The sequence below is a fragment of the Macaca nemestrina genome, chromosome 13 (assembly GCF_043159975.1).
Source record: "Macaca nemestrina isolate mMacNem1 chromosome 13, mMacNem.hap1, whole genome shotgun sequence".
Classification (NCBI taxonomy): domain Eukaryota; kingdom Metazoa; phylum Chordata; class Mammalia; order Primates; family Cercopithecidae; genus Macaca; species Macaca nemestrina.
This window is the reverse complement of record NC_092137.1, coordinates 64,221,873-64,247,040: the sequence shown is the minus strand read 5'-3', so window position 1 is coordinate 64,247,040 and position 25,168 is coordinate 64,221,873. Positions and strand designations below refer to the sequence as shown.

The 25,168-nt window shown below is 34.8% G+C and overlaps 1 protein-coding gene and 1 long non-coding RNA gene across 10 annotated transcripts in view; one reads left to right on the top strand and one right to left on the bottom strand.

Moving 5' to 3' along the window:
* The window catches only part of LOC105465135 (VPS54 subunit of GARP complex), a 132,025-nt gene that overhangs the window by 42,457 nt on the left and 64,400 nt on the right, over positions 1 to 25,168 (top strand). For all 4 annotated transcript variants that reach the window (XM_011713405.3, XM_011713404.3, XM_011713406.3 and 1 more), the window contains 5 exons: positions 241 to 275; positions 3,881 to 4,012; positions 7,376 to 7,761; positions 23,169 to 23,295; positions 24,836 to 24,943. In XM_011713405.3, coding sequence (XP_011711707.1) covers positions 241 to 275; positions 3,881 to 4,012; positions 7,376 to 7,761; positions 23,169 to 23,295; positions 24,836 to 24,943 — 788 coding nt within the window. The remainder of the gene's footprint in view (positions 1 to 240; positions 276 to 3,880; positions 4,013 to 7,375; positions 7,762 to 23,168; positions 23,296 to 24,835; positions 24,944 to 25,168) is intronic.
* LOC112423713 (uncharacterized) overlaps positions 1 to 25,168 on the bottom strand; it is a 78,821-nt gene that overhangs the window by 4,039 nt on the left and 49,614 nt on the right. For 2 of the 6 annotated variants that reach the window (XR_011611805.1, XR_011611809.1), the window contains 2 exons: positions 20,240 to 20,384; positions 12,654 to 12,996 (listed from right to left, as the gene is read on the bottom strand). The exons of 1 other annotated variant lie outside the window; for it this stretch is intronic. This is a non-coding gene — a long non-coding RNA (uncharacterized lncRNA). Of the gene's footprint in view, positions 1 to 12,651; positions 12,997 to 20,239; positions 20,385 to 23,787; positions 23,884 to 25,168 lie in introns of those variants that run through there. 3 more of the 6 variants (XR_011611807.1, XR_011611806.1, XR_011611808.1) reach the window with 3 other exon arrangements.

Sequence of the window (25,168 nt, the reverse complement as noted above, 5' to 3'; positions counted from 1 at the left end):
TATTTAGCTGTTTTATTGCTGCTATGTAATAGATTACAATTACTTGAAACATTGTTTTGTTCAGTGCTTTGCCTACTACTAGGCATATAATAGGTGCTTGATAGATATTTGTTGAAGGAATAAACTTAAGTAGCTATTTGGATGTGACCCAGTACAATACTGAATCTGTCAAAATGTACTTTATGGAGTTAAAATGAAAACAAGTTTTAAAAATAATATTTTCCCTTCTTTTTTAAATAGATAAATCCAGGACAGATCTGGAGCAAGTACCTAAGGTAACAAAGCTTAAACATGAGAAAATTGCCTTTTAATATTTGATCTTTAATTTTGCCTTACAAGGAGATTTCATTTGGCTTTTTTTTTTTTTTTTTTTTTTTTGACACTTTGGCTACTTTGTCTCTTCTGGGCTGTGTTGCATCACTTTTCTTATTTCTCGTTCTTTACTTTTTTTCTTTCCTTCTTTCTTTTTCTTTGTCTTTTTGCTTTTCTTTCTCTTACTTATTTTGAGACAGAGTCTTGCTCAGTCTCGCAGGCTGGAGTGCAGTTCTGTGATCTCGGCTCACTGTAACCTCTGTCTCCTGAGTTCTGGTGATTCTCCTGCCTCAGCATCCTGAGTAGATGGGATTACAGGTGCATGCCAACATGCACAGTTACTTTTTTTGTTTTGTATTTTTAGTAGAGACAGGGTTTCACTGTGTTGGCCAGGCTGGTCCCCAACTCCTGACCTCAAGTGATCCGTCCACCTTGGCCTGGGATTACAGGTGTGAGCCACCGTGCCTGGCCTTTTTTTAAATGAAAAAATGTTTTTAATTGACAAGTTAAAATGATGTATATTTGTGGTGTTTTTTCTCTTTTGCATCATCAGTCTCTTTCTCATCACTGAAATTTACAAATATTTTTAAGTCTTTCCCTTAAAAAAATTTTGCTGATCATTCAACCTCTTCAAATTATTAAGAGATACTCTGTATAACAAATTTTGTCGAGATATATAATAGATCCATTTTTTTTTCTGGGAAGAGTTGATTACCTTCATCAGATTCTCAGATAGGTCTGTGACAGTTGTTCCTTTTTTTTTTTTTTTTTTTTTTTTGAGACGGAGTCTCGCTTTGTCGCCAGGCTGGAGTGCAGTGGCCGGATCTCAGCTCACTGCAAGCTCCGCCTCCCGGGTTTATGCCATTCTCCTGCCTCAGCCTCCCAAGTAGCTGGGACTACAGGCGCCCGCCACCTCGCCCGGCTAATTTTTTGTATTTTTTAGTAGAGACGGGGTTTCACCGTGTTAGCCAGGATGGTCTCGATCTCCTGACCTCGTGATCCGCCCGTCTCGGCCTCCTGACAGTTGTTCTTTAGAGTAAGAAAGAGAAGATGAAAGACACAAAAATGGGAGAAGGATATCGTTTTTATCATTTATTTGATCCTACAAAATAATAATCAAAGTTTGTCATTTAAGGCTCATTGTTCACTTTCATGTAATCTTTACACATTCTTTACTTCAGCCAAACTTTTTTTTGATGACTCTGTGCTTTATTTGCACTGTTTCTTGATCCTGGAAGACTTTTCCGTCATCTTCCCATATCTAATTCTCTATAATCTTTTGCTTAAAATGGCACCTTTACATGGGTGCTTTCTTGTTCTTTCCAACAGAAGATAATTGGCCCCTTTGCCTAATTCCCATAACATTTTATCTGGGATTCTTCCCTCATCCCTCTGCTACCCCTTTAAGGATTTGTCCCTCTTCTCCTTAAAAGATTTTTTTTTTTTTTTTTTTTGAGGCAGAGTCTCTCTCTCTGTTGCCCAGGTTGGAGTGCAGTGGCACAATCTTGGCTCACTGCAACCTCCACCTCCCAGGTTCAAGCAATTCTCTTACTTCAGCCTCCCCAGTAGCTGGGATTATAGGCGCCTGCTGCCCGGCTTGGGTAATTTTTGTATTTTTAGAAGAGACGGAGTTTTGCTACGTTGGCCAGGCTAGGCTGGTCTCAAACTTCTGACTTCAAGTGATCTGCCCACCTGGCCTCCGAAAGTGCTGGGATTACAGGCGTGAACCACCAGGCCCAGTCTCCTTATAAGATTTTATATACATATTATATCACATCCCTTGAATTGAAGCTCCATGAGATGAGGGTCTCTTTATTAAATTATCTTTGTTTCTCCCTCAGTGCCTAGCATCGGAAACAGTCAGTAAATATTTATTGAATTAATCAATACTTTTAGTTACAATACCAAAGCGGGGATTAGAAAATTTACTCATGTCTCTAGTTAGATTTTTTTCTACCATATTCATTCTAATTTTTGTATATAGTTAAAATAAATCAGCAAATAAAATACAGTATATAAATAAATACATAAATTGATTAAACCACGTTTTAGGCCCTATGCTTCGTACTAGAGATACAAAAATAAGCTATAAATCTAACCCTGCAAAATATATGGTCTCCAGGGGGAGATATGCATACTAAATAAATAATTTCTATAAAGTATGAGGTAAATAATTAACTATGCATGATATATTTGTGTTCAGAGATGGGAGTCATTATGTCATGCATAAGGAAGGACACATTTGCCCTTTTGATTGCATCATGTTTTTCAGGAAGATGTATAAGAAAAGGCATTCTAGGCCAGATGTATGTATATAAAGATATACATACTTTATATATATATATAAAAAAAATACATATATATATATATATATATTTTTTTTTTGAGATGGAGTCTTGCTCTGTCACCCAGTCTGGAGTGCAGTGGCGTGATCTCAGCTCACTGCAAGCTCTGCCTCCCAGGTTCACGCCATTCTCCTGCCTCAGCCTCCTGAGTAGCTGGGACTACAGGCGCCTGCCACCATGCCTGGCTAATTTTTTGTATTTTTAGTAGAGACAGAGTTTCACCGTGGTCTCGATCTCCTGACCTCATGATCCGCCCACCTTGGCCTCCCAAAGTGCTGGGATTACAGGCGTTAGCCACCACGCCCAGCCCATACTTTATATATTAATACATGCATTATAAAAATAATAAGAGTATGGAAGAGAATTGAATATTGCTAGAGTGTAGTGGGTAAATAGTGGGAGTGACAAGATACAAAGAGGTAAGTGGGTCCAGAAAAACAATGAAGGGTTTTGGATGCCATTCTAAATAGTTTGGTCTGTGGGTCATGGGAATCTGTTGAGAGTTTTAAACAGGGAAGTTAATACAGTTATACTCAACATTTTAGAGGAGTATCTCTAACAGTAGTATAGGGGATGGATTAGGGAAGGATATCAGTAGATAGATATTTACTGTAATCCAGAGATATTGAAGAGCTGAACTGCTGAATGCTGTGGAGATTCAGGAAAGCAGAGATTCAAGGGATATTTACAAAATATAATGGATAGGTCTTGTTGCCTAGCTGATCGTGATATGTAAGGGAAAAGTAGTCTATTCATAAAATTGAATTTGTTTTGGTTTTAATATTTATTGTATGCTTAATCTAAACTAATTTTAAAACAATTTTGAGCAGGAGAAAATAGAAATATAGGTTAGAGAAACTGATATTTTGCATTTTAAAAAACTATCAGTGGGAAATAATGTGGACATTTTAGGATAAGTATTATATCTGCCTCTGGTATGTACCTGTAGGACTGCATTAGTGAGTATGATCATGTAGTAATAGAATGACCGTCTCCATTGGTAAAGGCAAAAAGCATTTTCTATCTTTTATGAGTATTTTAAGCTTGGTGAGACATTTACACATTTTTCTTAATGGATATTTGTGTAAATAACCGTTATTACTTGCTTTTGCTATTCATACTCAAGATCCACATTAATTTTGTTTAATGGTCATGATGTTAGAAGAGATAATGGGTATAAGGAAAATACTTATCTAATTGAGGGAAATGCATTTTTTTAATAGATTTTTATGAAACCAGATTTTGCCTTGGATGATTCCTTAACTTTTAATTCAGTTTTACCATGGTCTCATTTTAATACTGCTGGTGGAAAAGGAAATCGTGATGCAGCTTCCTCAAAGTTGCTTCAAGAAAAGGTAATTTCTTTTTGACTTTATCCATGCAGGAAATTATTCTAGTTAAGCGGTACTGTTTGCATGGGTTCAGATTTAGTTATTTAGTAAGCTGTACTTTTAAATTCATTTTTGTTGTTACTGACAACTATAAGCCTCCCAATCTTAACTAATTAACAGCATTTCGGCTCAGTGGAACACAAGTTGTGCAGATGAATAAGGCAAAACTTACTATTTGAGTACTTCTTACCTGAAAGAGCAGTTGATGGAATTTTAATTGAAAGGATATATTAGCTAACACAATAAATTGCTTTGCATTTATCCCAGATATTTTATTTACATATTGGCTAATTTTATTTATTTTTATTTATTTATTTTTTGAGACGGAGTCTCTCTCTATTGCCAAGGTGGAGTGCAGTGGCGCAATCTCCACTCACCGCAACCTCCACCTCTTGGGTTCAAGCGATTTTCCTTCCTCGGCCTCCCTAGTAGCTGGGACTACAGGTGTGCACCACCATGCTTGGCTGATTTTTTGTATTTTAGTAGAGATGGGGCTTCACCATGTTGGCCAAGCTGGTCTTGAACTCCTGACCTCATGATCTGCCCACCTTGGCCTCCCAAAGTGCTGAGATTGCAGGTGTGAGCCACCGTGCCCAGCCCCATATGGTTTAATTTTATAAGACTGATTTAAAGCACAGAAAACCAATGTTTTCCGAGGCACTGTTTTTCTTCATTTTCACATAGGGATGATTATTTTGAAACAAAAATATCTTAGTTAAAGAAATACAATATTCTTCTTGTTTTTGTAGCTTTGCAAAGCCTAGTCTTTTACATGTTACTAGTCAGCAGTTCTTTACATTTTACAATGTTCTGTATAGTCCAGAAGTCAACACCTTGAAAGTCATTTAATATTTAGACCTTTAAATATAATTTACTTATCAAGAATCTTCTAAAGACATTTCATCTCTGTTCTTTCTTAGCATTCAGTTTAGAGTTCTTCTAAAATTGATGGTAGTTCTTAAAATGAGAAGCAGTGATTTTGTTTTACTTTAGTGGTATCCCTTGGCAATCTGAAAGCTTGTCTCAGGAAGACATCAATAAATTTGGTTCAGTCCTCGTCAGAAACTGGAGAAAAGACTAGCTTGGGGAGGAGAGAAGAAGAAACGTGGGGAAGGAATCATGAGTATTCCTTTTCTCACAATTGAAAATGAAAATGAGCTTTTTCCTTTGGCAACATTTTCACCTATAAAAAGGTTTTTCCATGCATAAGAACAAATTCATAAATCTGACAAAAACCATGGGTTTAGAGACACAGGCTTGCTCAAGACACAGGCTTTCATATTCTAAGTATATGCCCTGATAGAATAATACCTTAAAAAGAGAAAAACAGCAAAAGCCAGTAGTCTTATCAATCTATACAGATACTTTTAATACAGATAATTTAAAAATTATTTCCTTTATAGCATTTTAATAGGAAATAAACCATAAAAATGTTATGCCTTGAAAAGAGTAAATCAATGGATTATTGAAAATTCAAAAACTCTTTGAGACTCAAATGTTTTTCTTATGCTGAATGTTTAAAGTGACTAAAGTAATGGAAATTTTTTTATTTGTAAATTGCAGAATCAGATTTGCTATATTTACATTCTGACTCCTTTTCATCCTGCTCTGTTCTTAGAATAGGAATAGAAGACAGGATTCCAAGAGAGCACTTTTAAACTCCTTTTATGAGGACAACAGCTGGTTTATCGTGTTCGCTTTAAAGAGCAAGGATGCTATAACTAGAATTAACGAAATTTGTATTCTATTGTGCTCTGCAAAGTACTGGTCTGCAGTAAAATAAGGAGTTTGCACTGGAATGCAAATCACTGCACTGCTTACCTCATTAAAAAAGTGTGCTTAATGATGTGGTTGATTTACTTTCTAGCAAAATTCTTTATTTTATTATGGCCATGTTAAACAGTCCACAGATTGGCAGCAGCATATAAATCACATTCTGGGTAGCACTGTCCTAAAGTTATCTATTCTCCATTTACTATTCTGGGAATTGCGTCCATGTTACCTTGCAATTTACCCTAGTACATTTGTGCCGATTTTGCTTTTTTAGTGAATAATGAACAACCATATTGAAGATGAAAGAGCAAAAGGGCATAAACTCAAGATTTAAACTATGGAAAAATTTGTCTGTAACCTATTTAGATATTGTAAGATTATTGAAGGAGCATTATTGAAAATATGAATGATACTCTGTTTCCTTAAGGGAACAGATTTGATGACCAAATAGTCTCTTCTAATCTTATGAGACTTAAATGTTGAAAGTTCATTAACCCTTTGAAACTATGAATTATCCCGAGATATTCAGAGATAATGCCTGAAGTCTGAACTGTGGGTTAAAAAAATCTCAAAGTAAAAATATGGGTGAAAAATGGAAAGATAGTATAGCCAAAAAAGGCATATACAGTTAGAAAGGAAGAAAAAGCAAAACAAGTTTTAGAAGTCTATATTTGAAATTTAGAAAGCATTTTAAATATATAAGAATTAATCTTCATAGTACTACTAATAAAATATATATGAGCTAATTGTTTAAGGCATTTGTTGAACTTTTAAGAGGAAAATACATTGGAAATAAACTGAGTTTTACAAATTGATAAAAGAATCACTTTTTAAATGTAAAATAAGCAATCTGAAAAAATCCAAATGAATTTTAGTACCTTATCTATAATTTGTGACTGAACCATCAGCCTATCTTGGATTATTCAGCACTTTGAGGCAGAATGGTGTAATAGAAACAGCTTCAGTTTTTCAGTCAGAGATATACCAACATTTTAATTTTGCTACTTAGTAACTACATGACTCTGTGTTTCCTCATCTGTAAAATGATAATAATAATATCTATATTTCAAGATTGTTAAAATTAGAAAAATTAGATGTGTATAAAATACCTGTGCCTAATCCATAGGAGGAGGTCAATAAATGGAAGGTATAATCATCTATTTAGTCAGATAAATGATGTGTGATGATGTTGGGGGCTAAGGAGATCATTCTCTTTCTCTCAGATCTTAGAATATATGAAACTGGAATTGTAATTTGAGATGTCTGTGGGGTACTCTTTTAGATGGCAGTTGGTGTTTGGAAGGTGGTAATAATAGGAACAGAGGAGGAAATAAATCACCTTGTACTCTTTTGTCTTACATTTATATCTTTGGGCTGTACTCTTTATCTTCCTTCCATTTTGTTGTGCCCAATTTCAAGAATCTCACAATCAAACAATTCACACAATAGAATTTAAAGTATATGTAGAAATCTTTTATCATTGTCATAAAGTATTTGGATAATCAAGGAAGGTATGCTCATAATACTTCGTATTTTTTTTCCTTCCCTTTTAAGCTGAGCCATTATCTGGATATTGTGGAAGTAAACATTGCTCACCAGATCTCTCTACGTTCAGAAGCATTTTTTCATGCAATGACCTCTCAACACGAGTTGCAGGACTACCTCAAGAAAACTTCCCAGGCTGTAAAAATGCTTCGAGATAAAATTGCACAGATTGATAAAGTAATGTGTGAAGGATCACTCCACATTTTAAGACTGGCACTTACCAGAAATAATTGTGTTAAAGTATACAATAAGCTGAAGTTAATGGCCACTGTACACCAGACTCAGCCTACAGTACAGGTGTTACTATCTACTTCTGAATTTGTTGGAGCATTGGACTTAATAGCAACAACACAAGAGGTTCTACAGCAGGAACTTCAGGGCATTCACAGTTTCCGGTATGTCCATTAAGTAAGCCACTAGAAATAATGTTGGAAATTTTTAAAGGATAAAATTTAGCATGTAATGTTAAAAATGTGAATGTATTTAAAGTTAAATGGATATTTTTTCTTCCAGATTGATCATTTGTTTAATGATGTTATCTGATATTATAGTATTAGCAAAACAAAAATCATAAGGAATAATATTTACAGAGACATTTGGATGGAGAAGCAAAATTAAAATTTCTAGGAGATGAGATAAATGCAAGGCCAGTCACATTAAAAATAACATTTTGAAAATGTTGAAATAGCTTTGTGTCACAATGGTAGGTCAAGGTGGAGAGAATACCAGTATATTTAAAATTAAGTTTGTGTTAAAAGCCTTTAATAGATTTAAAATGGAATAATTATTAAAATTCATTTCTGATTCACAGTCTGTTTATCAAATTGCAAAAGAAAAAATATGTAACATAGTGATAGAAAATACCCAATTTCTCCTATTATTTTGAAAATACCTTAGGTTTTAGATATTTTATATGAAATCATTCCAAAGTGTTTATTTTATAGACTAATTGCAAGCCATCAAAATTTCATTCCATTAAGCAGGCTTGCAGTATCCTTGTAGAAGTTCCTATCTACTGGGAAAACCATCCAAACCACATACTAGTAAGTGACTATAAAGTTTTATGGAAGATGTGCTCTGTAACTTAATCCATTATGGAAAAGTTGGCCTCAAAAAATTTTATTTTAATTGAATTATAAATTCGTATTGACTGAAGATATGTAATTGGAATGTTTAGGATGCATTTTTAAAGCTTGAACAAAATTTAATTAGATGAACAATTGATTGATTCATTCAGTTAAGGTATGGCTGTTGAGCACCTATTACATGTCAAGTACCAGACAGAATGAATAAGGGGAATATAGTCAGGAATAAAGTAGAGATGTTCATTGATCTAAAAGTCTCTACAATTTATTTGGCATGGGGAAGGAAACACAAATTACTGCATAGTTATATAGTGTAATACAGTGTGATGAATGGAAAGATTGCTGTGGAGCTCTGACCTTAGGGGTGGAACCTAATCCAGACATGGATGGTTATAGAAAACGTTCTGAGTCACAAACCTCTTTGAGAATCCATTGAAAGCTACTGTTGGACCATCTTTCCACAAAAATATACCTGTACATAAAATTTTTGCAATCAATTTTGGGTGATTCATGCTTTTTTGATGTCTACTTTGAATTCCCCAGCATGGAACCCAGGAAAACTACATGATTTTTAATTTTTCTTTCACCTCTGAAATTATACGGATTTATCTTTTTTGAATTTGTATGTGGTATATATTTTTTCAATAAATGTCGGTGTTGTCGTTGCCTTAGAAAAATGAATTTCTATAATGACAGAAGCTGTATTTTTAACTTATCACTTACTGTATAACATCATGAGTGTTGATGAATATTGGGAGCCAATATCCTGTAGATAGTACAGGGCTGAGAAGTAGAATCAAAGATTGAATGCTGCCTTGGCAAACACAAATTCTCAAACTATTCTAATTTTTACCTCAAAGTTCATGCAGTTTACTTTTGTTTTCCTTGACTCAGAGTTTATGGTCAATACTCATGAAAAGTGATTTTAAGAAGTGGGTTGGATATTTATTTATTCTCAGTAGTTTATGATTTATTGGGCTACAGAATAAAAATTTTATAATCTTGTATTTATTATGAGCTCAAGGAAGAGCTTACCTTTGTTTTCAACCTTACTTTTTTTGGTAACTTAACTCAAAGTATAAAATATTCTTCATTTAAAAATGTCATTTATTTATTTATTTATTTATTTATTTATTTAGTTCGAGACAGGGTCTCGCTCTGTTGCCCAGGCTAGAGTGCAGTGGTGTGCTCTCAGCTTATTGCAACCTCTGCTCCCACCTTCAGTCCCCCCACCTACCTCCGGCTCTAGCCATTCTCTCACCTCAGCCTCCTGAGTAGATGGGATTAAAAAACACATACCACCCTGCCTAGCTAATTTTTATTTATTTATTTTTTATGTTTTTGAGATGGAGTCTAGCTCTGTTGCCCAGGCTGGAGTACAGTGGCACGATCTTGGTTCACTGCAACCTCCACCTCCCGGGTTCAGGCGATTCTCCTGCCTCAGCTCCCGGGTAGCTGGGATTACAGGTGCCCGCCACCGTGCCCAGCTAATTTTTGTATTTTTAGTAGAGAGAGGGTTTCATCACATTAGCCAGGCTGGTCTCAAACTCCTGACCTAGGTGATCTGCCCATCTCGGCCTCCCAAAGTGCTGGGATTACAAGTGTGAGCTACCACGCCTGGCCTGATTTTTATTTTTAGTAGACGGGGTCTTGCCATGTTACCCAGGCTGGTCTCAAACTCTTGAGCTCAAACCATCTGCCTTCCTTGGCCCTGCAGAGCGCTGTGATTACAGGCCTTAGCCGCCATGCTCGGCCAAAAATGTCTATGATTTTTAAAAAGACTTTCAGATGTTCTGATTTTCTACATTTTGCTCAATATCTATTTTTTTTTTTAGAACCACATGTGTAAAGAATATTATTTCTTCATGTAAAACATTTCTGTAAAGTTTCCTATCAAATGTCAGTTCCAATATGTTTATAACTGTTTAAAAGTTTGGTATCAGAACATGAGTCTCTAACTTCTGATAAACATATAGCAAATTATTTTCAAAAACAAAAGTAGTCTAAAAGAAAATGTTTTTATAATCAAGGAAGAATACTGAATCATACTTGAAGTAGTTTAAGACTTGTTATTGTTACCCCATTCTTAATTGTTTGTGTTTTGTTTTAAATCTGTCAAATCCTGTATGATGATTTACTTTCTTGACTTTATCTTTCCTTTTGCTAAAGGTTGTTAAATATCAACATTAGTTACTTTCTTGTATAGCTTCACAGATATATTTAAGGCCATTTAACTTTATTTAGAAGCATAAGAATTAGTTTTGGATGCTTTATAGATTGATTTTTATCCAGGAAAATATGTATTGGAGGTCTCTTATGGTAACATAAGCATAAGAGATAATTATACTCTCCCATTAGGAAAGAAGAAATATTCTACTTGAATTTCACATGCTTTTGTCTTTTTTATATCAGAGGCCACATTTTAGTCATTTTGTGGGCCATATACTAAGCATAGGGTCTTACTTGAAATAAGAAATCTTTCAGTAGGACAAGCAAAGGATTCTTTTGAATTTATTTGTTAATAGTCTTTCCATTTTATGGATCTTAGTCCAGGTTTTGCTTTTGGCTATAATGTTCTTTCTATTGCTTTTTAAAAATGCTATATTTAATACATATATATGCAGTCTTGCCCTGTCACCCAGGCTGGAGTGCAATGGTGCGATCATAGCTCAACTATAGCCTTGAACTCCTGGGCTCAAATGATCTTCCTGCCCTAGCCTCCTGGGTAGCTAGGACTATAGGTCTGTGCCACCATGCCAGGCTAATTTTTTTAATTTTTTTGTAGAGATAAGGTCTTTCTGTGTTGCCCAGACTGGTTCTATTGCTTTTAAAGGAAATTTTCATACCAAAATTTTCCAGTAGTTAAACTACCACAAATGCAAATCTCTTATTTTCAAAAAGGAATTTTAATAGTTTTGTCTACCATTTTTCTGTGTACTATTAACCTAACATCACATTTTTTCTAGTCATTAGTAGCAAATAATGCTTATGTATGTATTCTTTTTTCTCATTCCTTCTGTATTTTTTGACTTTGAAATTATTTTTTATGTAAACATTTTTGGTGACTTCTGAGCTCCCAGAGCACCTTGTTTATATTCTCTAATGAAATTTTACAGTCTCCTACCATGTTTTGTTATGGTTTGTGTTTTTATTTTAGATCTTTCTATTGGGCTTTGAATTTAAATGTCTTGGATAAGAGCTATGTTGTACACATCTTAGTACATATTTGTAAAATCTATGAATTATTCAGTATATTACCAAATGTATCTTGACACTTTATTCCACTCTTTTTTTTTTTCCCATCTATAATCATTGTCCCTAATTCCCCATTTATAGTGTATATGACTGTAGTTCTTAATCCTGGCTGCATAATAACATCTCCAGAAGAGCTTTTAAAAAAGTGTGCCACACCCCACCCAGCCAATTAAGTCAGACTTTCTAGAGGTTAAGGCTTGAGCATCTGTATTTTTTTGAAAGCTCTCTGGGAAATACTAATATGCACCATAATTGAGAAGCCTGGTTTATAACTACTGTTGGGTTCTCAACTTTTTCATGATTTGTAATTAAAGTGGTAGCATCTTCCTATATAAATTTGTTCTTTCTAAAACAAAATTTTCAAGTAACACATCTTCCTGTCTCTATTCAAAGAGGTTTCTACTAATGGATTTGGGGGTATGATGTATCTGTGTAAGTTCCAAAGTTTGATTTCCCCTCTTCAGAACTTGAAGGGTAATATTGACTCACTACATAATTCATAATTATAATTCTTTTGTACATTTGTTCAATTTATAAATTTAAAAAATTTTGAATGATTTTACTGCCTGAATTGTTGCAGAATTAGGTGATTTTAATTATTAGGACATACATTTTTTTTTTTTTTTTTTTTTGAGACAGAGTCTCACTCTGTTGCCCCGGCTGGAGTGCAGGGGCGTGATCTCGGCTCACTTGCAAGCTCCGCCTCCCGGGTTCACGCCAGTCTCCTGCCTCAGCCTCCCAAGTAGCTGGGACTACAGGCGCCTGCCACCACACCCAGCTAATTTTTTGTATTTTTAGTAGAGACAGGGTTTCACCGTGTTAGCCAGGATGGTCTCCATCTCCTGACCTCGTGATCCGCCCACCTTGGCCTCCCAAAGTGCTGGGATTACAGGCGTGAGCTACTGTGCCTGGTCGGGATATAAATATTTTTAACCATTACATATGCAATGAAATTTTGCTATCTATTACCAATAGAAATGATAATCATTGAAACAATATATATCATTTATATAGTAATTTAACTAAAAGTATTGCCGAGGCTAATGGCATTCAAATGCTTAAGCACACGTAGTACAGAAGTCTCATTATGAACCCACAAGAATGCATTTGAATGTTGATATCTTGCAGATTTTGATACAGAAAATCTTTAGTTACCTTGAAACTTAGTACTGTAGTGTTGTTATTTGCTCTTTCTTATTGTAAAGCTTTGTGTAGAAACTCTTAGTTTTCATCATTGTTGTTAACATTCTTTTCCTATTACTTCATACCATGATTGCTACCACCACCATTCTACAACAGAGGACATATATTGAATACTTAAGTATTCTGTACCAGATACTGTGCTAAGTATATGGACATCGCCCACTCCCCAAAAAACTGTGAGATAGGGAATGTTACCCACACTTTACAGATAGGAAAACTGAGGTCATATAGCAAGTTAAGTAACAGTACAGTAGAGATTCAACTTGGGTGTCTCTGGACTTGAGAGCTATGCTTTTTAATAGATTTGTTTGAGGATCTTATAGGACCTCAAATAGATCACTCTGAACATCAATACTAATTTAATTGTACAAACTGTGGGCAATTGAGCCATAGGTTTGCTCAGCAGCCAGGAACTACCATATTAATGGATTTTGGCGTAAAAATTACTGCAGCTAGCTTGTTTTCTACTTGTAAGCCTTTTTTTTTTTTTTGAAAGAAAAGATGCAAAACACTCAGTTTATTATGATTTCATTGATTAGTGGTCACCTTGAGATTCCATAAAGGGATCTTTATTATTAGATCTATCAAAAGGTATTTAACATATTATTTGATCTTAAATCTCCTATAATTTAGATTTTAAAATATTGTGGTAAGAAAACATCCACATTATATGTTTTGTGATGAAGAAATCAGACTTCTTGCTATTTGATGAAACTAGAATTGCTACAGAGTTCATTGATATACAAGGTTTTCTGATAAGAACAGCACAGAGGTCACTGTATTGAACATACAACTTAGTAGAAGGTCTGAATTAACGTGCAAATTGAGGCATATCTAAGTAGAAAGTATTGGGATTGTTTCAGTTTACTTAGCTGGATATATTTTTCAGAAAGTGATATTTTAGTTGTCATTTCGGTAGATTCTGTCACCACTCTAAATTACTGTATGTGATTATTAGGATACATACTTTTAAAACAAGGTGTTAGCAGATTTATCTTAAATATTTTTGTTAAGATTAATAATAATGCGTGCGTCATTATTATTACATCTATTGTCAAAGTAGCCGAGAATATAAAAGAACAATTAGATTGAGGATGAATAGGTGAAAAATATTACAGTTCTGAAAGTTGCATTTAAGGATTTGTTTAGACAAATTCTTGCATATATAAAATACCTGTGATTATAAAATAAATACTATTTGGTGTTAGTATTGAGGTTCTTTATTAAATTAATTATATAATCTGTATTACATAATTAAACTTTAAAATTACTTTAAGGATGCATAAAAATGAAGCTACTCAAGTTATTTAAAATAATATCTAAGGTCAAATAGAACACTGCATTTAAGTTATGCCAAAATGACAGGGAGTTTTATTATTTTGATGCCCAAATATCAGTAGGTATAGTCATATGGACCTCCCACCATAATTCTTTATGGTGATTTGTTGAAGAGTATTTATACTTGAAGGTAACACATACCTGAGTGCTAACCTCTAGTCTGCATTAAAAAAGAATCAATGGTCTTCATAAAAATAATTGAGAGCCAAGCAATATTAGGTCTAAATTTATATCCTACACTGTCACTGTTTTTTTTTTTTTTTTAAAAAAAAAACTTATAAAGACTCAAACATACACAAAACTAAAGGAAATTATATGAAAAGAATTATAGGAAGCTAGATAAATTGTTTATCATCTTTAAGTTGTCAATGCAAAGCCGAGTTTGTGTTATCTATATCCTGTATTATTTTGAAACAAACCCCAAACATTTTGTTTCATTCATAAATATTTCATTAGGTATTTTTGAAAGATAAGTATTTTTAAAAAGTATAACTCTAATGTCATTTATATTTTCTTTTTTCTTTTTTTTTTTTTTGAGACGGAGTCTCGCTCTGTCGCCCAGGCTGGAGTGCAGTGGCCAGATCTCAGCTCACTGCAAGCTCCGCCTCCCGGGTTTACGCCATTCTCCTGCCTCAGCCTCCCAAGTAGCTGGGGCTACAGGCGCCCACCACCACGCCTGGCTAGTTTTTTGTATTTTTTTAGTAGAGACGGGGTTTCACTGTGTTAGCCAGGATGGTCTCGATCTCCTGACCTCGTGATCCACCCGTCTCAGCCTCCCAAAGTGCTAGGATTACAGGCTTGAGCCACTGTGCCCGGCCTTCATTTATATTTTCAAATATAGCTATTCAGTGTTCAGATTTTCCTGTTTGTCTCAAAATTCTTTCTTACAGTGTGTTTATTGTAATCAGGGTCCAAATAATATCTGTATATTGCAGTTGGTTGATATGTCTCAAGTGGTTTTTGATCCATAGTTATCCATTCTAATTTTCTTTCAAAATATTAATCAAAGAAACTGGATTGTCTTATAGTGCTTCTCATAGTTTGGATTTTGTAAACTGTGTTTCCATGTTTAGCATGTTATTTTTTCACCTATATTCTCTGTAATTGATAGTTAGATTTAAAAGCTTGATTAGCTTTAAATTTTACTTTTTGACAAGAGCACCTAATAGACAGTGGTGTGTATTTCAGTCAAGAAGCATAAAAATCTCTCTTTTGATGATTAGCAGCCATTTAACAATCGTCTAGATTTATCATTAATTATGGGCTACAAATTATGATACTTTAATTCTGTCCCACTTTCTTTACTTATTCACCGGAACATTTCTATGAGTTGATGTTTCCCCATAACAATTATTTGGTCACCCTTTGAAGGACAGTTCTTACAAGATTAGACAGGATAAATGCTAGATTCTTTTCCTTTATTTAGCTGTTTTCAAAATAATGAATTGGAAATCTAGCATCCTCCAAAGATAACTGATGAATTTTTAAAGATATTATAAATACATGGATTTATATGCTTTCAAAGTGTTTTAACTTCTTTGCTTTTTAATTTTTATCAATGTTCAAATTGAATTATCATTTGTAGGAACCTCCTCAAGTTCATTCCTGAGTCTTTTGACATGATTTCCTAAGTAGTTATTGACAGTTTTCTTACTTTGTGTTATTACAGGATGTTTATATTATACATTTGCTACCCCAGACCTGTAATCTGCCATTTGTCTAAGGAGCCCTACTTTCTTTTAGTAGGAAATAGTATTTAGAAATCCATCTGGGTAGTAGGCGTGTTCTTGCTACTGGATTGGCCATTATTTCTAGGCTTTCGTAGTGGACAGAACTGGGAAATAATTTTCTTTTTTAAGTGACTTTAAAACAGTAATTTAACTGTTCATCTTATATGGGATATATCTTAAGGAAAAGAGGAAAAAGTCCTATATTGTTTGTATTAATAATATTGTTCTGAGACAATCTGTGTATGTTGTGGGATAAAACAAATGATAATTGTGTTAGTGTCATTAGTAATCACAATTTTCAGCCTGATTAAAAGGAAATACATATGTAAGATTGAAGAAGTAAAACCATATAGTCTTGAATTTAAATTGGAAGTATCAGTATAACCCCATTTTTTCTCCCCCACAACCCCTATGATAAGTCGCCATTTAAAAGTTTTAGTTTATATCTGTCCATCCATCCATCTATCTGTCTGTCTCTCAGATAAGCATTAGCCCACTGTAGATACTGTTCTCCACCTTGCTGTATTTACCTTACAATATACTCTGGATATTGTACATGCTTTACAGCATGCATTCTCAATGGGAGATACTACCTCAAGAGGGCAAACATTGGCTCTTGAAAGGTGAAAAAAAATCTTGAATATAACAATGGTTTGTGACCCTTCAAAGGGCCATAGTACATAAACAGATATATAATATATTTGTGGCATTAAAATTTCATAGGGGTGACTGGGTACGGTGGCTCATGCCTCTAATTCCAGTACTTTGGGAGGCCAAGGAGGGTGGACCACTTGAGGTCAGGAGCTTGAAACCAGCCTGGCCAACGTGGTAAAACCCTGTCTTTTACTAAAAATACAAAAATTAGCTAGGTGTGATGGCACATACCTTTATTCCTAGCTACTTGGGAGGGTGAGGCACAAGAATTGCTTGAACCTGGGAGGTGGAGGTTGCAGTGAGCTGAGATTGCGCCACTATACTCCAGCCTAGGCGACAGAGGGAGACTCTGTCGAGAAGAAAAAAAAAAAAAAATTTCATGGGGTTGTGTGTGTGTGAGATTAGAAAAGGCTTCTGGAGGGGAAATAATGAAAAAAAAAAAAACTGCTCTGTAGCAGTATATATAGGTATTTATCAATTCTTTTAAAAGTAATATCTATTTAAAATAAATGCATTGTGATGTATTCAACCATTCCCCATTGGTCAGCATTTGGGTTGTTTCTATTCCGTTAGAAGGGCAGTTAATGTATGTTCTTTGGTATTTTTGCTCATGCATCTTTGAGACAGATTCTAAGAAGTGAGATTCCTAGGTCAAAATTCCTCTGTAATTTTACTAGATACTGCCAAATTCCTCTTGTGACAATGTTTTAGTTTGTACTGGTGGATCTATTCTAAATTAGTCTACTGTAAGATATTGATGCCATTTATGAGAACCTTTTTAGTCAATTAACTATAAGAAATACAATTTTCATGTTGTAAAATGCAAACTTTTATGTTATTTCACTTATCAGATTTGTTTCATAATTATCACTACTCCTACTTACCGTATATTGTTTATAAAAGAAGAATAATGCATCTACCCAAAAGGTCAAATGGTTTTAACTAACTTTTTAAAAATTGTGTTATATCTCATCTTTCTTCGTAGATATAGTTGTCAATATTAAGGATTTCTTTTTCAAGTAAATGTAGTGTAGATATATTTTAAATTTTTTTAAAATTTTAATGTAATATTTAAATGTTTTAAAACTGCCCCTCAAAATAGAACTTAAAACATTTTTTTCCACTGAGATATAAACATGTTCCATTGGACTCTTTCACTTAAGTTTTGAAATTCTTTGGACCAACTAGGCTTCTTTAGCTCATTGCTTTTATACAGCTATTTGAAAGTATGGCAAAAATCCCTTTGTATATGAAAGTACTTCATCCTTATATTTTTCAGTCTGTGTTTCAATGACTTTCAGTTTAATGACTTAAGGGATGTTACACAGTAACTCAAACTGATTATGGGAAAGATTGAATTGAGTCCGTCTGTACATATAGTCCTTCAGATATTTATTTGCACCCAGGACAGGGCCTAGTGTAGGGTAGGCAGAAATGTTTGCTGAATAAATGAATGATTGAGGAGCTACCACCACTGACATTTAGTAAATGGTTAATAAGGAAAGGACTTAGAATGTCAATATTTTGTCTGTGGAAACAATCATGCCCAGTAACCAGGTTATCTAGAACACATTTATTTGGAGGCTAAAGATATACCTTTGACCTTGAACAACATGGGTTTGGACTTGTGGGTCCATTTATACACAGATTTTTTTTTTTCAGTAAATATATTGGAAATGTTTTTGGAGATTTGTGAAAGTTTGAAAAAACTTTCCACATAGCCTAGAAATATATATGCCATGAATGCATAAAATATATGTAGGTACTAGTCTACTTTATCATTTACTACCATAAAATATATTTAAAAAGTTAAAATTTATCAAAGCTTGCACATGGACTGTACATGGCCCCGTTCATGCAGTATTAAATCATAACTCCAAAAAACTAGCTATGGTACATAGTGTACCACTGTAATAATTTCATAGCCACCTCCTGTTGCTACTGTGGTGAGCTCAAGTGATGCTAGTCATCTGTATTTGACTAGTTCCTCTCTCCAGTAAATTATTACAGTAACAAGTGATCTCTTACAGTTTTTGCATATTTTTGTTTTTTATTGTTTTTAATACATACTATACACCTTAAATAACACCAAAAAGGAGCTGGTACCATTCCTTCTGAAACTGGTTCAACCAATAGAAAAAGAGGGAGTCCTCCATAACTCATTTTATGAGGCTAGCATCATCCTGATACCAAAGCCTGGTAGAGACACAACAAAAAAAGGGAATTTTAGGCCAATATCCCTGATGAACATCGATGAGAAAATCCTCAATAAAATACTGGCAAACCGAATCCAGCAGCACATCAAAAAGCTTATCCACCACCATCAATTTTGCTTCATCCCTGGGATGCAAGGCTGGTTCAACATACACAAATCAATAAATGTAATCCATCACATAAACAGAACCAATGACAAAAACGACATGATTATCTCAATAGATGCAGAAAAGGCCTTTGAAAAAATTCAACAGCCTTTCATACTAAAAACTCTCAATAAACTAGGTAATGATGGAATGTATCTCAAAATAATAAGAGCTATTTATGACAAAGCCACAGCCAATATCATACTGAATGGGCAAAAACTGGAAGCATTCCCTTTGAAAACCAGCACAAGACAAAGATGCCGTCTCTCACCACTCCTATTCAACATAGTTGAATTGGAAGTTCTGGCCAGGGCAGTTAGGCAAAAGAAAGAAATAAAGGGTATTCAGTTAGGAAAAGAGGAAGTCAAATTGTCTCTGTTTGCAGATGACATGATTGTATATTTAGAAAACCCCATCATCTCAGCCCAAAATCTCCTTCAGCTGATAAGCAACTTCAGCAAAGTCTCAGGATACAAAATCAATATGCAAAAATCACAAGCATTCCTATATACCAATAATAGAGAGGTAAATCATGAGTGAACTCCCATTCACAATTGCTACAGAGAGAATAAAATGCCTAGGAATCCAACTTACAAGGGATGTGAAGTACTTCTTCAAGGAGAACTACAAACCACTGCTCAAGGAAATAAGAGAGGACACAAACAAATGGAAAAACAGTCTATGCTCATGGATAGGAAGAATCAATATTGTGAAAGTGGCCATAGTGCCCAAAGTAATTTATAGATTCAATGCCATCCCCATCAAGCTACCACTGACTTTCTTCATAGAATTGGAAAAAACTAATCTTTATATGGAACCAAAAAAGAGCCCGCACACAGGGATGGGAACATCACTCACTGGGGCCTGTCGAGGGTGGTGGGCTGGGGGAAGGATAGCATTAGGAGAACTACCTAATGTAAATGACAAGTTGGTGGGTGCAGCAAACCAATATGGCACAGGTATACCTATGTAACAAACCTGCATGTTGTGCACATGTACCCTAGAACTTAATAAAAAAAATTAAGGCATCAATATTTACTAAAAACTTAAATATCTCAGAAACGTAAATATAAAATACAAAACATCTAAATTCTTATCAATAGACAAATTTGCAATCATGATATAACATAAAATTTTATCTTGTCACATTAAAATAGTTTTCGAATGCTGAGTCTGAAAACACAATAGTGTGTTAACTATGAAAACAGACAACACAGACAATAATCAAATATGAACAAAGAAGCTTACATTTTACAATGATTTCCTGCTATAGTGATCTTTGCTGAATACCGTTCTCTCAAATGTTTTAATGCTCCTACAGTAGGTAAACAGTCTTTCAATTTAGGAAGAGCTTTGTCAGAAGGCAATAGTATTATATCTACCATTGCTCTACCTAGAAAGAGAAAAAGGCTTTTTTGTAATTTTTTTAAAAAGTTAGGTCTGAAGTGTCTCAAAATAGTACCCTGAACAACTGAATTTTAGTTTATTTAGAAGAATGCATTTTATATTTATTTAGAAGACAAAGGAAGATTTTTGTTTTAATTTCTGAAATTCTTCAAAACAATATATGTCCTTAGGAGTTCAAACTTTTTAAACGTTCATCATTTGATTTAAAGCCATGTTATCTTGAAATAGCTAGCATATACTAGAAAACAATAAACTATATCATAATTGCTTGTCAAAAAAGTTAAAATTTATCAAAACTTACAGACTGTACATGGCCCCATTTATGCAGTATTAGATCATACCTGCAAAAAACTTTGGTACATATTATACTCCTGTAATAATTTCATAGCCACCTCCAGTTGCTACTGTGATGAGCTCAAGTGATGCTAGTCATCTATGTTTGAGTAGTTCCTCTCTCCAGTAAATTGAGTATCACAATAAAAGGTGATCTCTTACAGTTTTTGCATGTTTTTATTGTTTTTAATACATGCTGTACACCTTGAATAACACCATGGGACCCAAACTAAGTTCACTGGTGATGCTGGAAGTACTCCCAAGAAGCAGAGAGAAGTGATGACATTTACAATAAAAAGTTTAATTCCTTGATGTGTATAGTAGATTGAGGTCTGCAGTTGTGGTTGCCCATGATTGTTTTAAAAAAAAAAAAAAAAAAAAAAAAAAAAGGTCGTCAAGTCCTCACTCTAGCTACAACAGCATTTACAAAAGCCTTATACTTTTTGCAAGTACCTTTTTATCCAGTATTGAAAATGCAGATTTTGTGTAGGTACAGGCTTACTATGAGAAAGGCATGCCTATAGACTCTAATATTATCTGAGAAAAAGCTAAGATATCAAATGATAATTTAAGGCAAAAGGAAAGTGAAGGATCTAAAGCTGGAGAACTTAATGCCAGCAAAGGATGGTTTGATAATTTTAGAGGTTTGGCTTACAGAAAAGTCGTGATAATAGGAGAAGCAGCTTCTGCTGACAAAGAGGCAGCAAATGAGTTCCTGGATGCCATTTAGAAAATAATGGAGGAGAAAGAATATCTACCTGAAAGGTTTTAATGCAGACAAAAGTGCCCTACTCTGGAAAAAAAAAAAGCCACAAAGAACATTTATTAGTAAGGAAGACAAGTGAGCACCAGGATTTAAGACAGGAAGGGATAGGCTATTTCTTACTGTTTTGTGCAAATGAAGTCAGGTTTGTGATAAGGACTGCCCTTATCTATAAAGCTGCTAGCCCACAAGCTTCAAAGGGAAAAGATAAATAACAGCTGCCAGTTTTTTGCTTATACAACAAAAGACCTGGATGAGAATACTTTTTCTGGATTGGTGCCATTGATGCTTTGTCTCTGAAGTCAATAAGTACCTTGCCAAAAAGTGACTGCCTTTTAAAGTTCTTTTGCTGTTGAACAATGGCGCTGTCCACCCAGAACCTCATGAATTCAACACCAGAGGCATTAAAATGGTCTCCTTGCCCCAAACACAACATCTCTAATCTAGCTTCTAGATCAGAGAGTCATAAGTACCTTTACAGCTCATTACACACACTACTCTGCAGAAAGGATTATTAGTGCCATGGAAGAGAACCCCGATAGAACATCACGAAAGTCTGGAAGGATTACACCATTGAAGATGCTATCATTGTTACAGAAAAAATTGTGAAGACCATAAAGCCCAAAACAATAAATTCCTTTTAGAGAAAACTGTGTGCAGATGCTGTGAGACGATCAAGGAGATCATGAAAAAGATTGTGGATGTGACAAAAATGGGTGAGGAATGAAGGATTTCAAGATAAGAATCTTGGAGAAATTCAACAGCTAATAGATACCACACCAGAGGAATTAACAGAAGATGACTTGATGGAGTTGAGTGTTCTCAAACCAATGCCAGAGAATGAGGAAAAAGATTTAGAAGCAGCAGTGCCAGAAAACAAGATGACATTAGACAGTCTGGCAGCAGAGTTCGCGTTATTCAAGACTGCGTTTGACTTCTTTTATGACATGGACTCTTCTATGATATGGGCACTGAAACTAAAGCAAATGGTAGAAGAAGGATCGGTACCATATAGAAACAAACATTTTTAGATAAATGAAAAAGTAAAGTCAGAAATTACAGTGCATTTCTGTAAAGTTATACTGAGTGTGTCTGCCTCTTCTGCCTCCACTTCCACCTCCTCTGCCACCCTTAAGATAGCAAGACCAACCCCTCCTCTCCCTGCTCCTCCTCAGCCTACTCAGTGTGAAGATGACCTTTATGATGATCTGATTCCACTTAATAGTAAATATATTTTCTTTTCCTTAGGATTTCCTTAGTAACATATTTTCTCTAGCTTTATTGTAAGAATATAGTATATGGTACGCACAATATAGAAAAAAATGTGTTATTGACTGTTTATGTTATTGGTAAGGCTTCTGGTCAACATAAGCTATTAGTAGTTAAATTTTGGGGGAGTCAGAAATTATCCACAGATTTTTTATTGCACTGGTGTTTGGTGCCTCTAACCCCCATGTTGTTCAAGGGTCAACTGTAAAGAGAAAAATGGAATTTAGAAGATGAAATATTTGCAGTTATTTTGGTAAGTTAAAGGACTTCATTTTTTGAAAACATTGCATTATTGCACAGGTACTGTCAGCTGGAAAAGTTTTACCTACTAGTTCCCTTGATTGTGTGGAGCGAATTTGTAGTTTTTAGTGAATATAAATATAACATTTTCCTCTTCCTTTTTAGGCATTTGGGATCACAGCTTTGTGAATTAGAAAAACTGATAGATAAAATGATGATTGCAGAATTTTCTACTTATTCTCACAGTGACTTAAATAGACCACTGGAAGATGACTGTCAAGTTTTAGAAGAGGTATGTGTTTTAACTGTGGAATGAAGTTGATGCCATTGCTTAACAGTCTTGGTTTAGAATACATTTTCCTCAGATTATAGGAAGCAAAATTATCTTAAATTTCAAGGGCTATCAGACCTATGAAGTCCTTCAGTAGCTATGTGACTTTAGGAAGCACCATAATTGTTTACTATCCTATGGAATTAGAGAATAATATAATTGTATAGCTTAATTAGAAATTAGAGTTAGAATGAGCTTACAGACCAAGTTAAAAATACAGATATAGGATGAATTAATTTATATTGTGTGCATGCGTGCGAATGCTGGAGCTTGTCTTTTATAAAAAGTGATCATAGTTGGCTGCATTGGCTCATGTTATAATCCCAGCAGTTTGAGAGGCTGAGGTGGGAAGATTGCTTGAGCCCAGGAGTTTGAGAGCAGCCTCGGCAACATAGGGAGACTCCATCTCTACAAAAAATACAAAATTAGCTGGGTGTAGTGGTGCATGCACACCTGTGGTCCCAGCTACTTGGGTGGCTAAGGCGAGAGGATCACTTGAGTTCAGGAGTTTGAGGCTGTAGTGAGCCATGATCGTGACACAGCAAGACCCTGTCTCAAAAAAAACAAAACCAAAAAAGTGATCATTATCATATGGTAATTACCCATCACTCAAATTTACTGAGTACCTATTATGAACATGTTATATATATATGTATATACAAATACATAATATCCAGGCTTCACTTAGCTGGTAACTTCTCAGTGTTAATCACTGACAACAACTAGTAAAGAATCTCAGAAACCCTGATAACCGCCTAAGTAAAGAAACTTTTGTACATGTTAGCAGTTGACTTCCCACAGAGAGTCTAGGTCATTATTTCAGTCTTCTAGACCATGCATTAAAAAGCACAGGGGCGAGGCGCAGTGGCTCAGGTCTGTAATCCAGGCACTTTAGGAGGCTGAAGCTAGAGGGTGGTTTGAGCCCAGGAATCTTGAGACCGCCTGGGCAACACAGTGAGTCTACAAAACAATTTAAAAATTAGCCAGGTGTGGTGGTACATGCCTGTAGTTCCAGCTACTCGGGAGGCTGAGGTGGGAGGATCACTTGAGTCTGGGAGATCAAGGCTGCAGTGAGCTGTCATCACTCCACTACACTCCAGCCTTGGCAACAGAGTGGAACCCTGTCTCAAAACAAACAAACAAGCAAAACCCAAAACAAACCACAGGGCCTATGGAGTATTTATTGGTCATCAGGGTGTGAGAAGGATATTTTTTACTTGTTGAAACTAGAACAAAAAATACCCTTGTATTGTTTTACCCCAAAACCAGCTTCATTGGTTCACTGTGGTGGGGTAGGATTTATCTGTTTTAGAACGCTGACTCCAGAAATCTCATGATAAGATTGCTGTGGGAGGGGTTTTTCAGGCTGCTAGAAAATACTTTGTGTAGGATAGCGATCTGAGGATCAAACAGAACTCCTGATGCTGAATATTTCTACCTCTAAGTAAAATTATTTCCTATTTAAAATATCAGGTTACATACTTTTATTTTATTTTAACAGGAAAGACTGGTATCTCTTGTATTTGGACTTTTAAAACAAAGAAAACTTAATTTTTTAGAAATCTATGGTGAAAAAATGATTATTACAGCAAAGAATATCATTAAACAGGTAATTATGCATTTTTATTTGATATACTTTGGTCTGGAACCTTTGCGAAGTTTATTTTTATGTATCCTAGTAATAATATATGTAGTGTAATAGTAATATAGCTAATTTATCTAAAAACTGAAAATATAGAAAAATGAAAGTAAAACATAGTCCTACCAGCCAAAAGATTATTGCTATAGGAATATTTCTATGTGTAGACTGTTACTGATTTTCTTATGTTGTCAT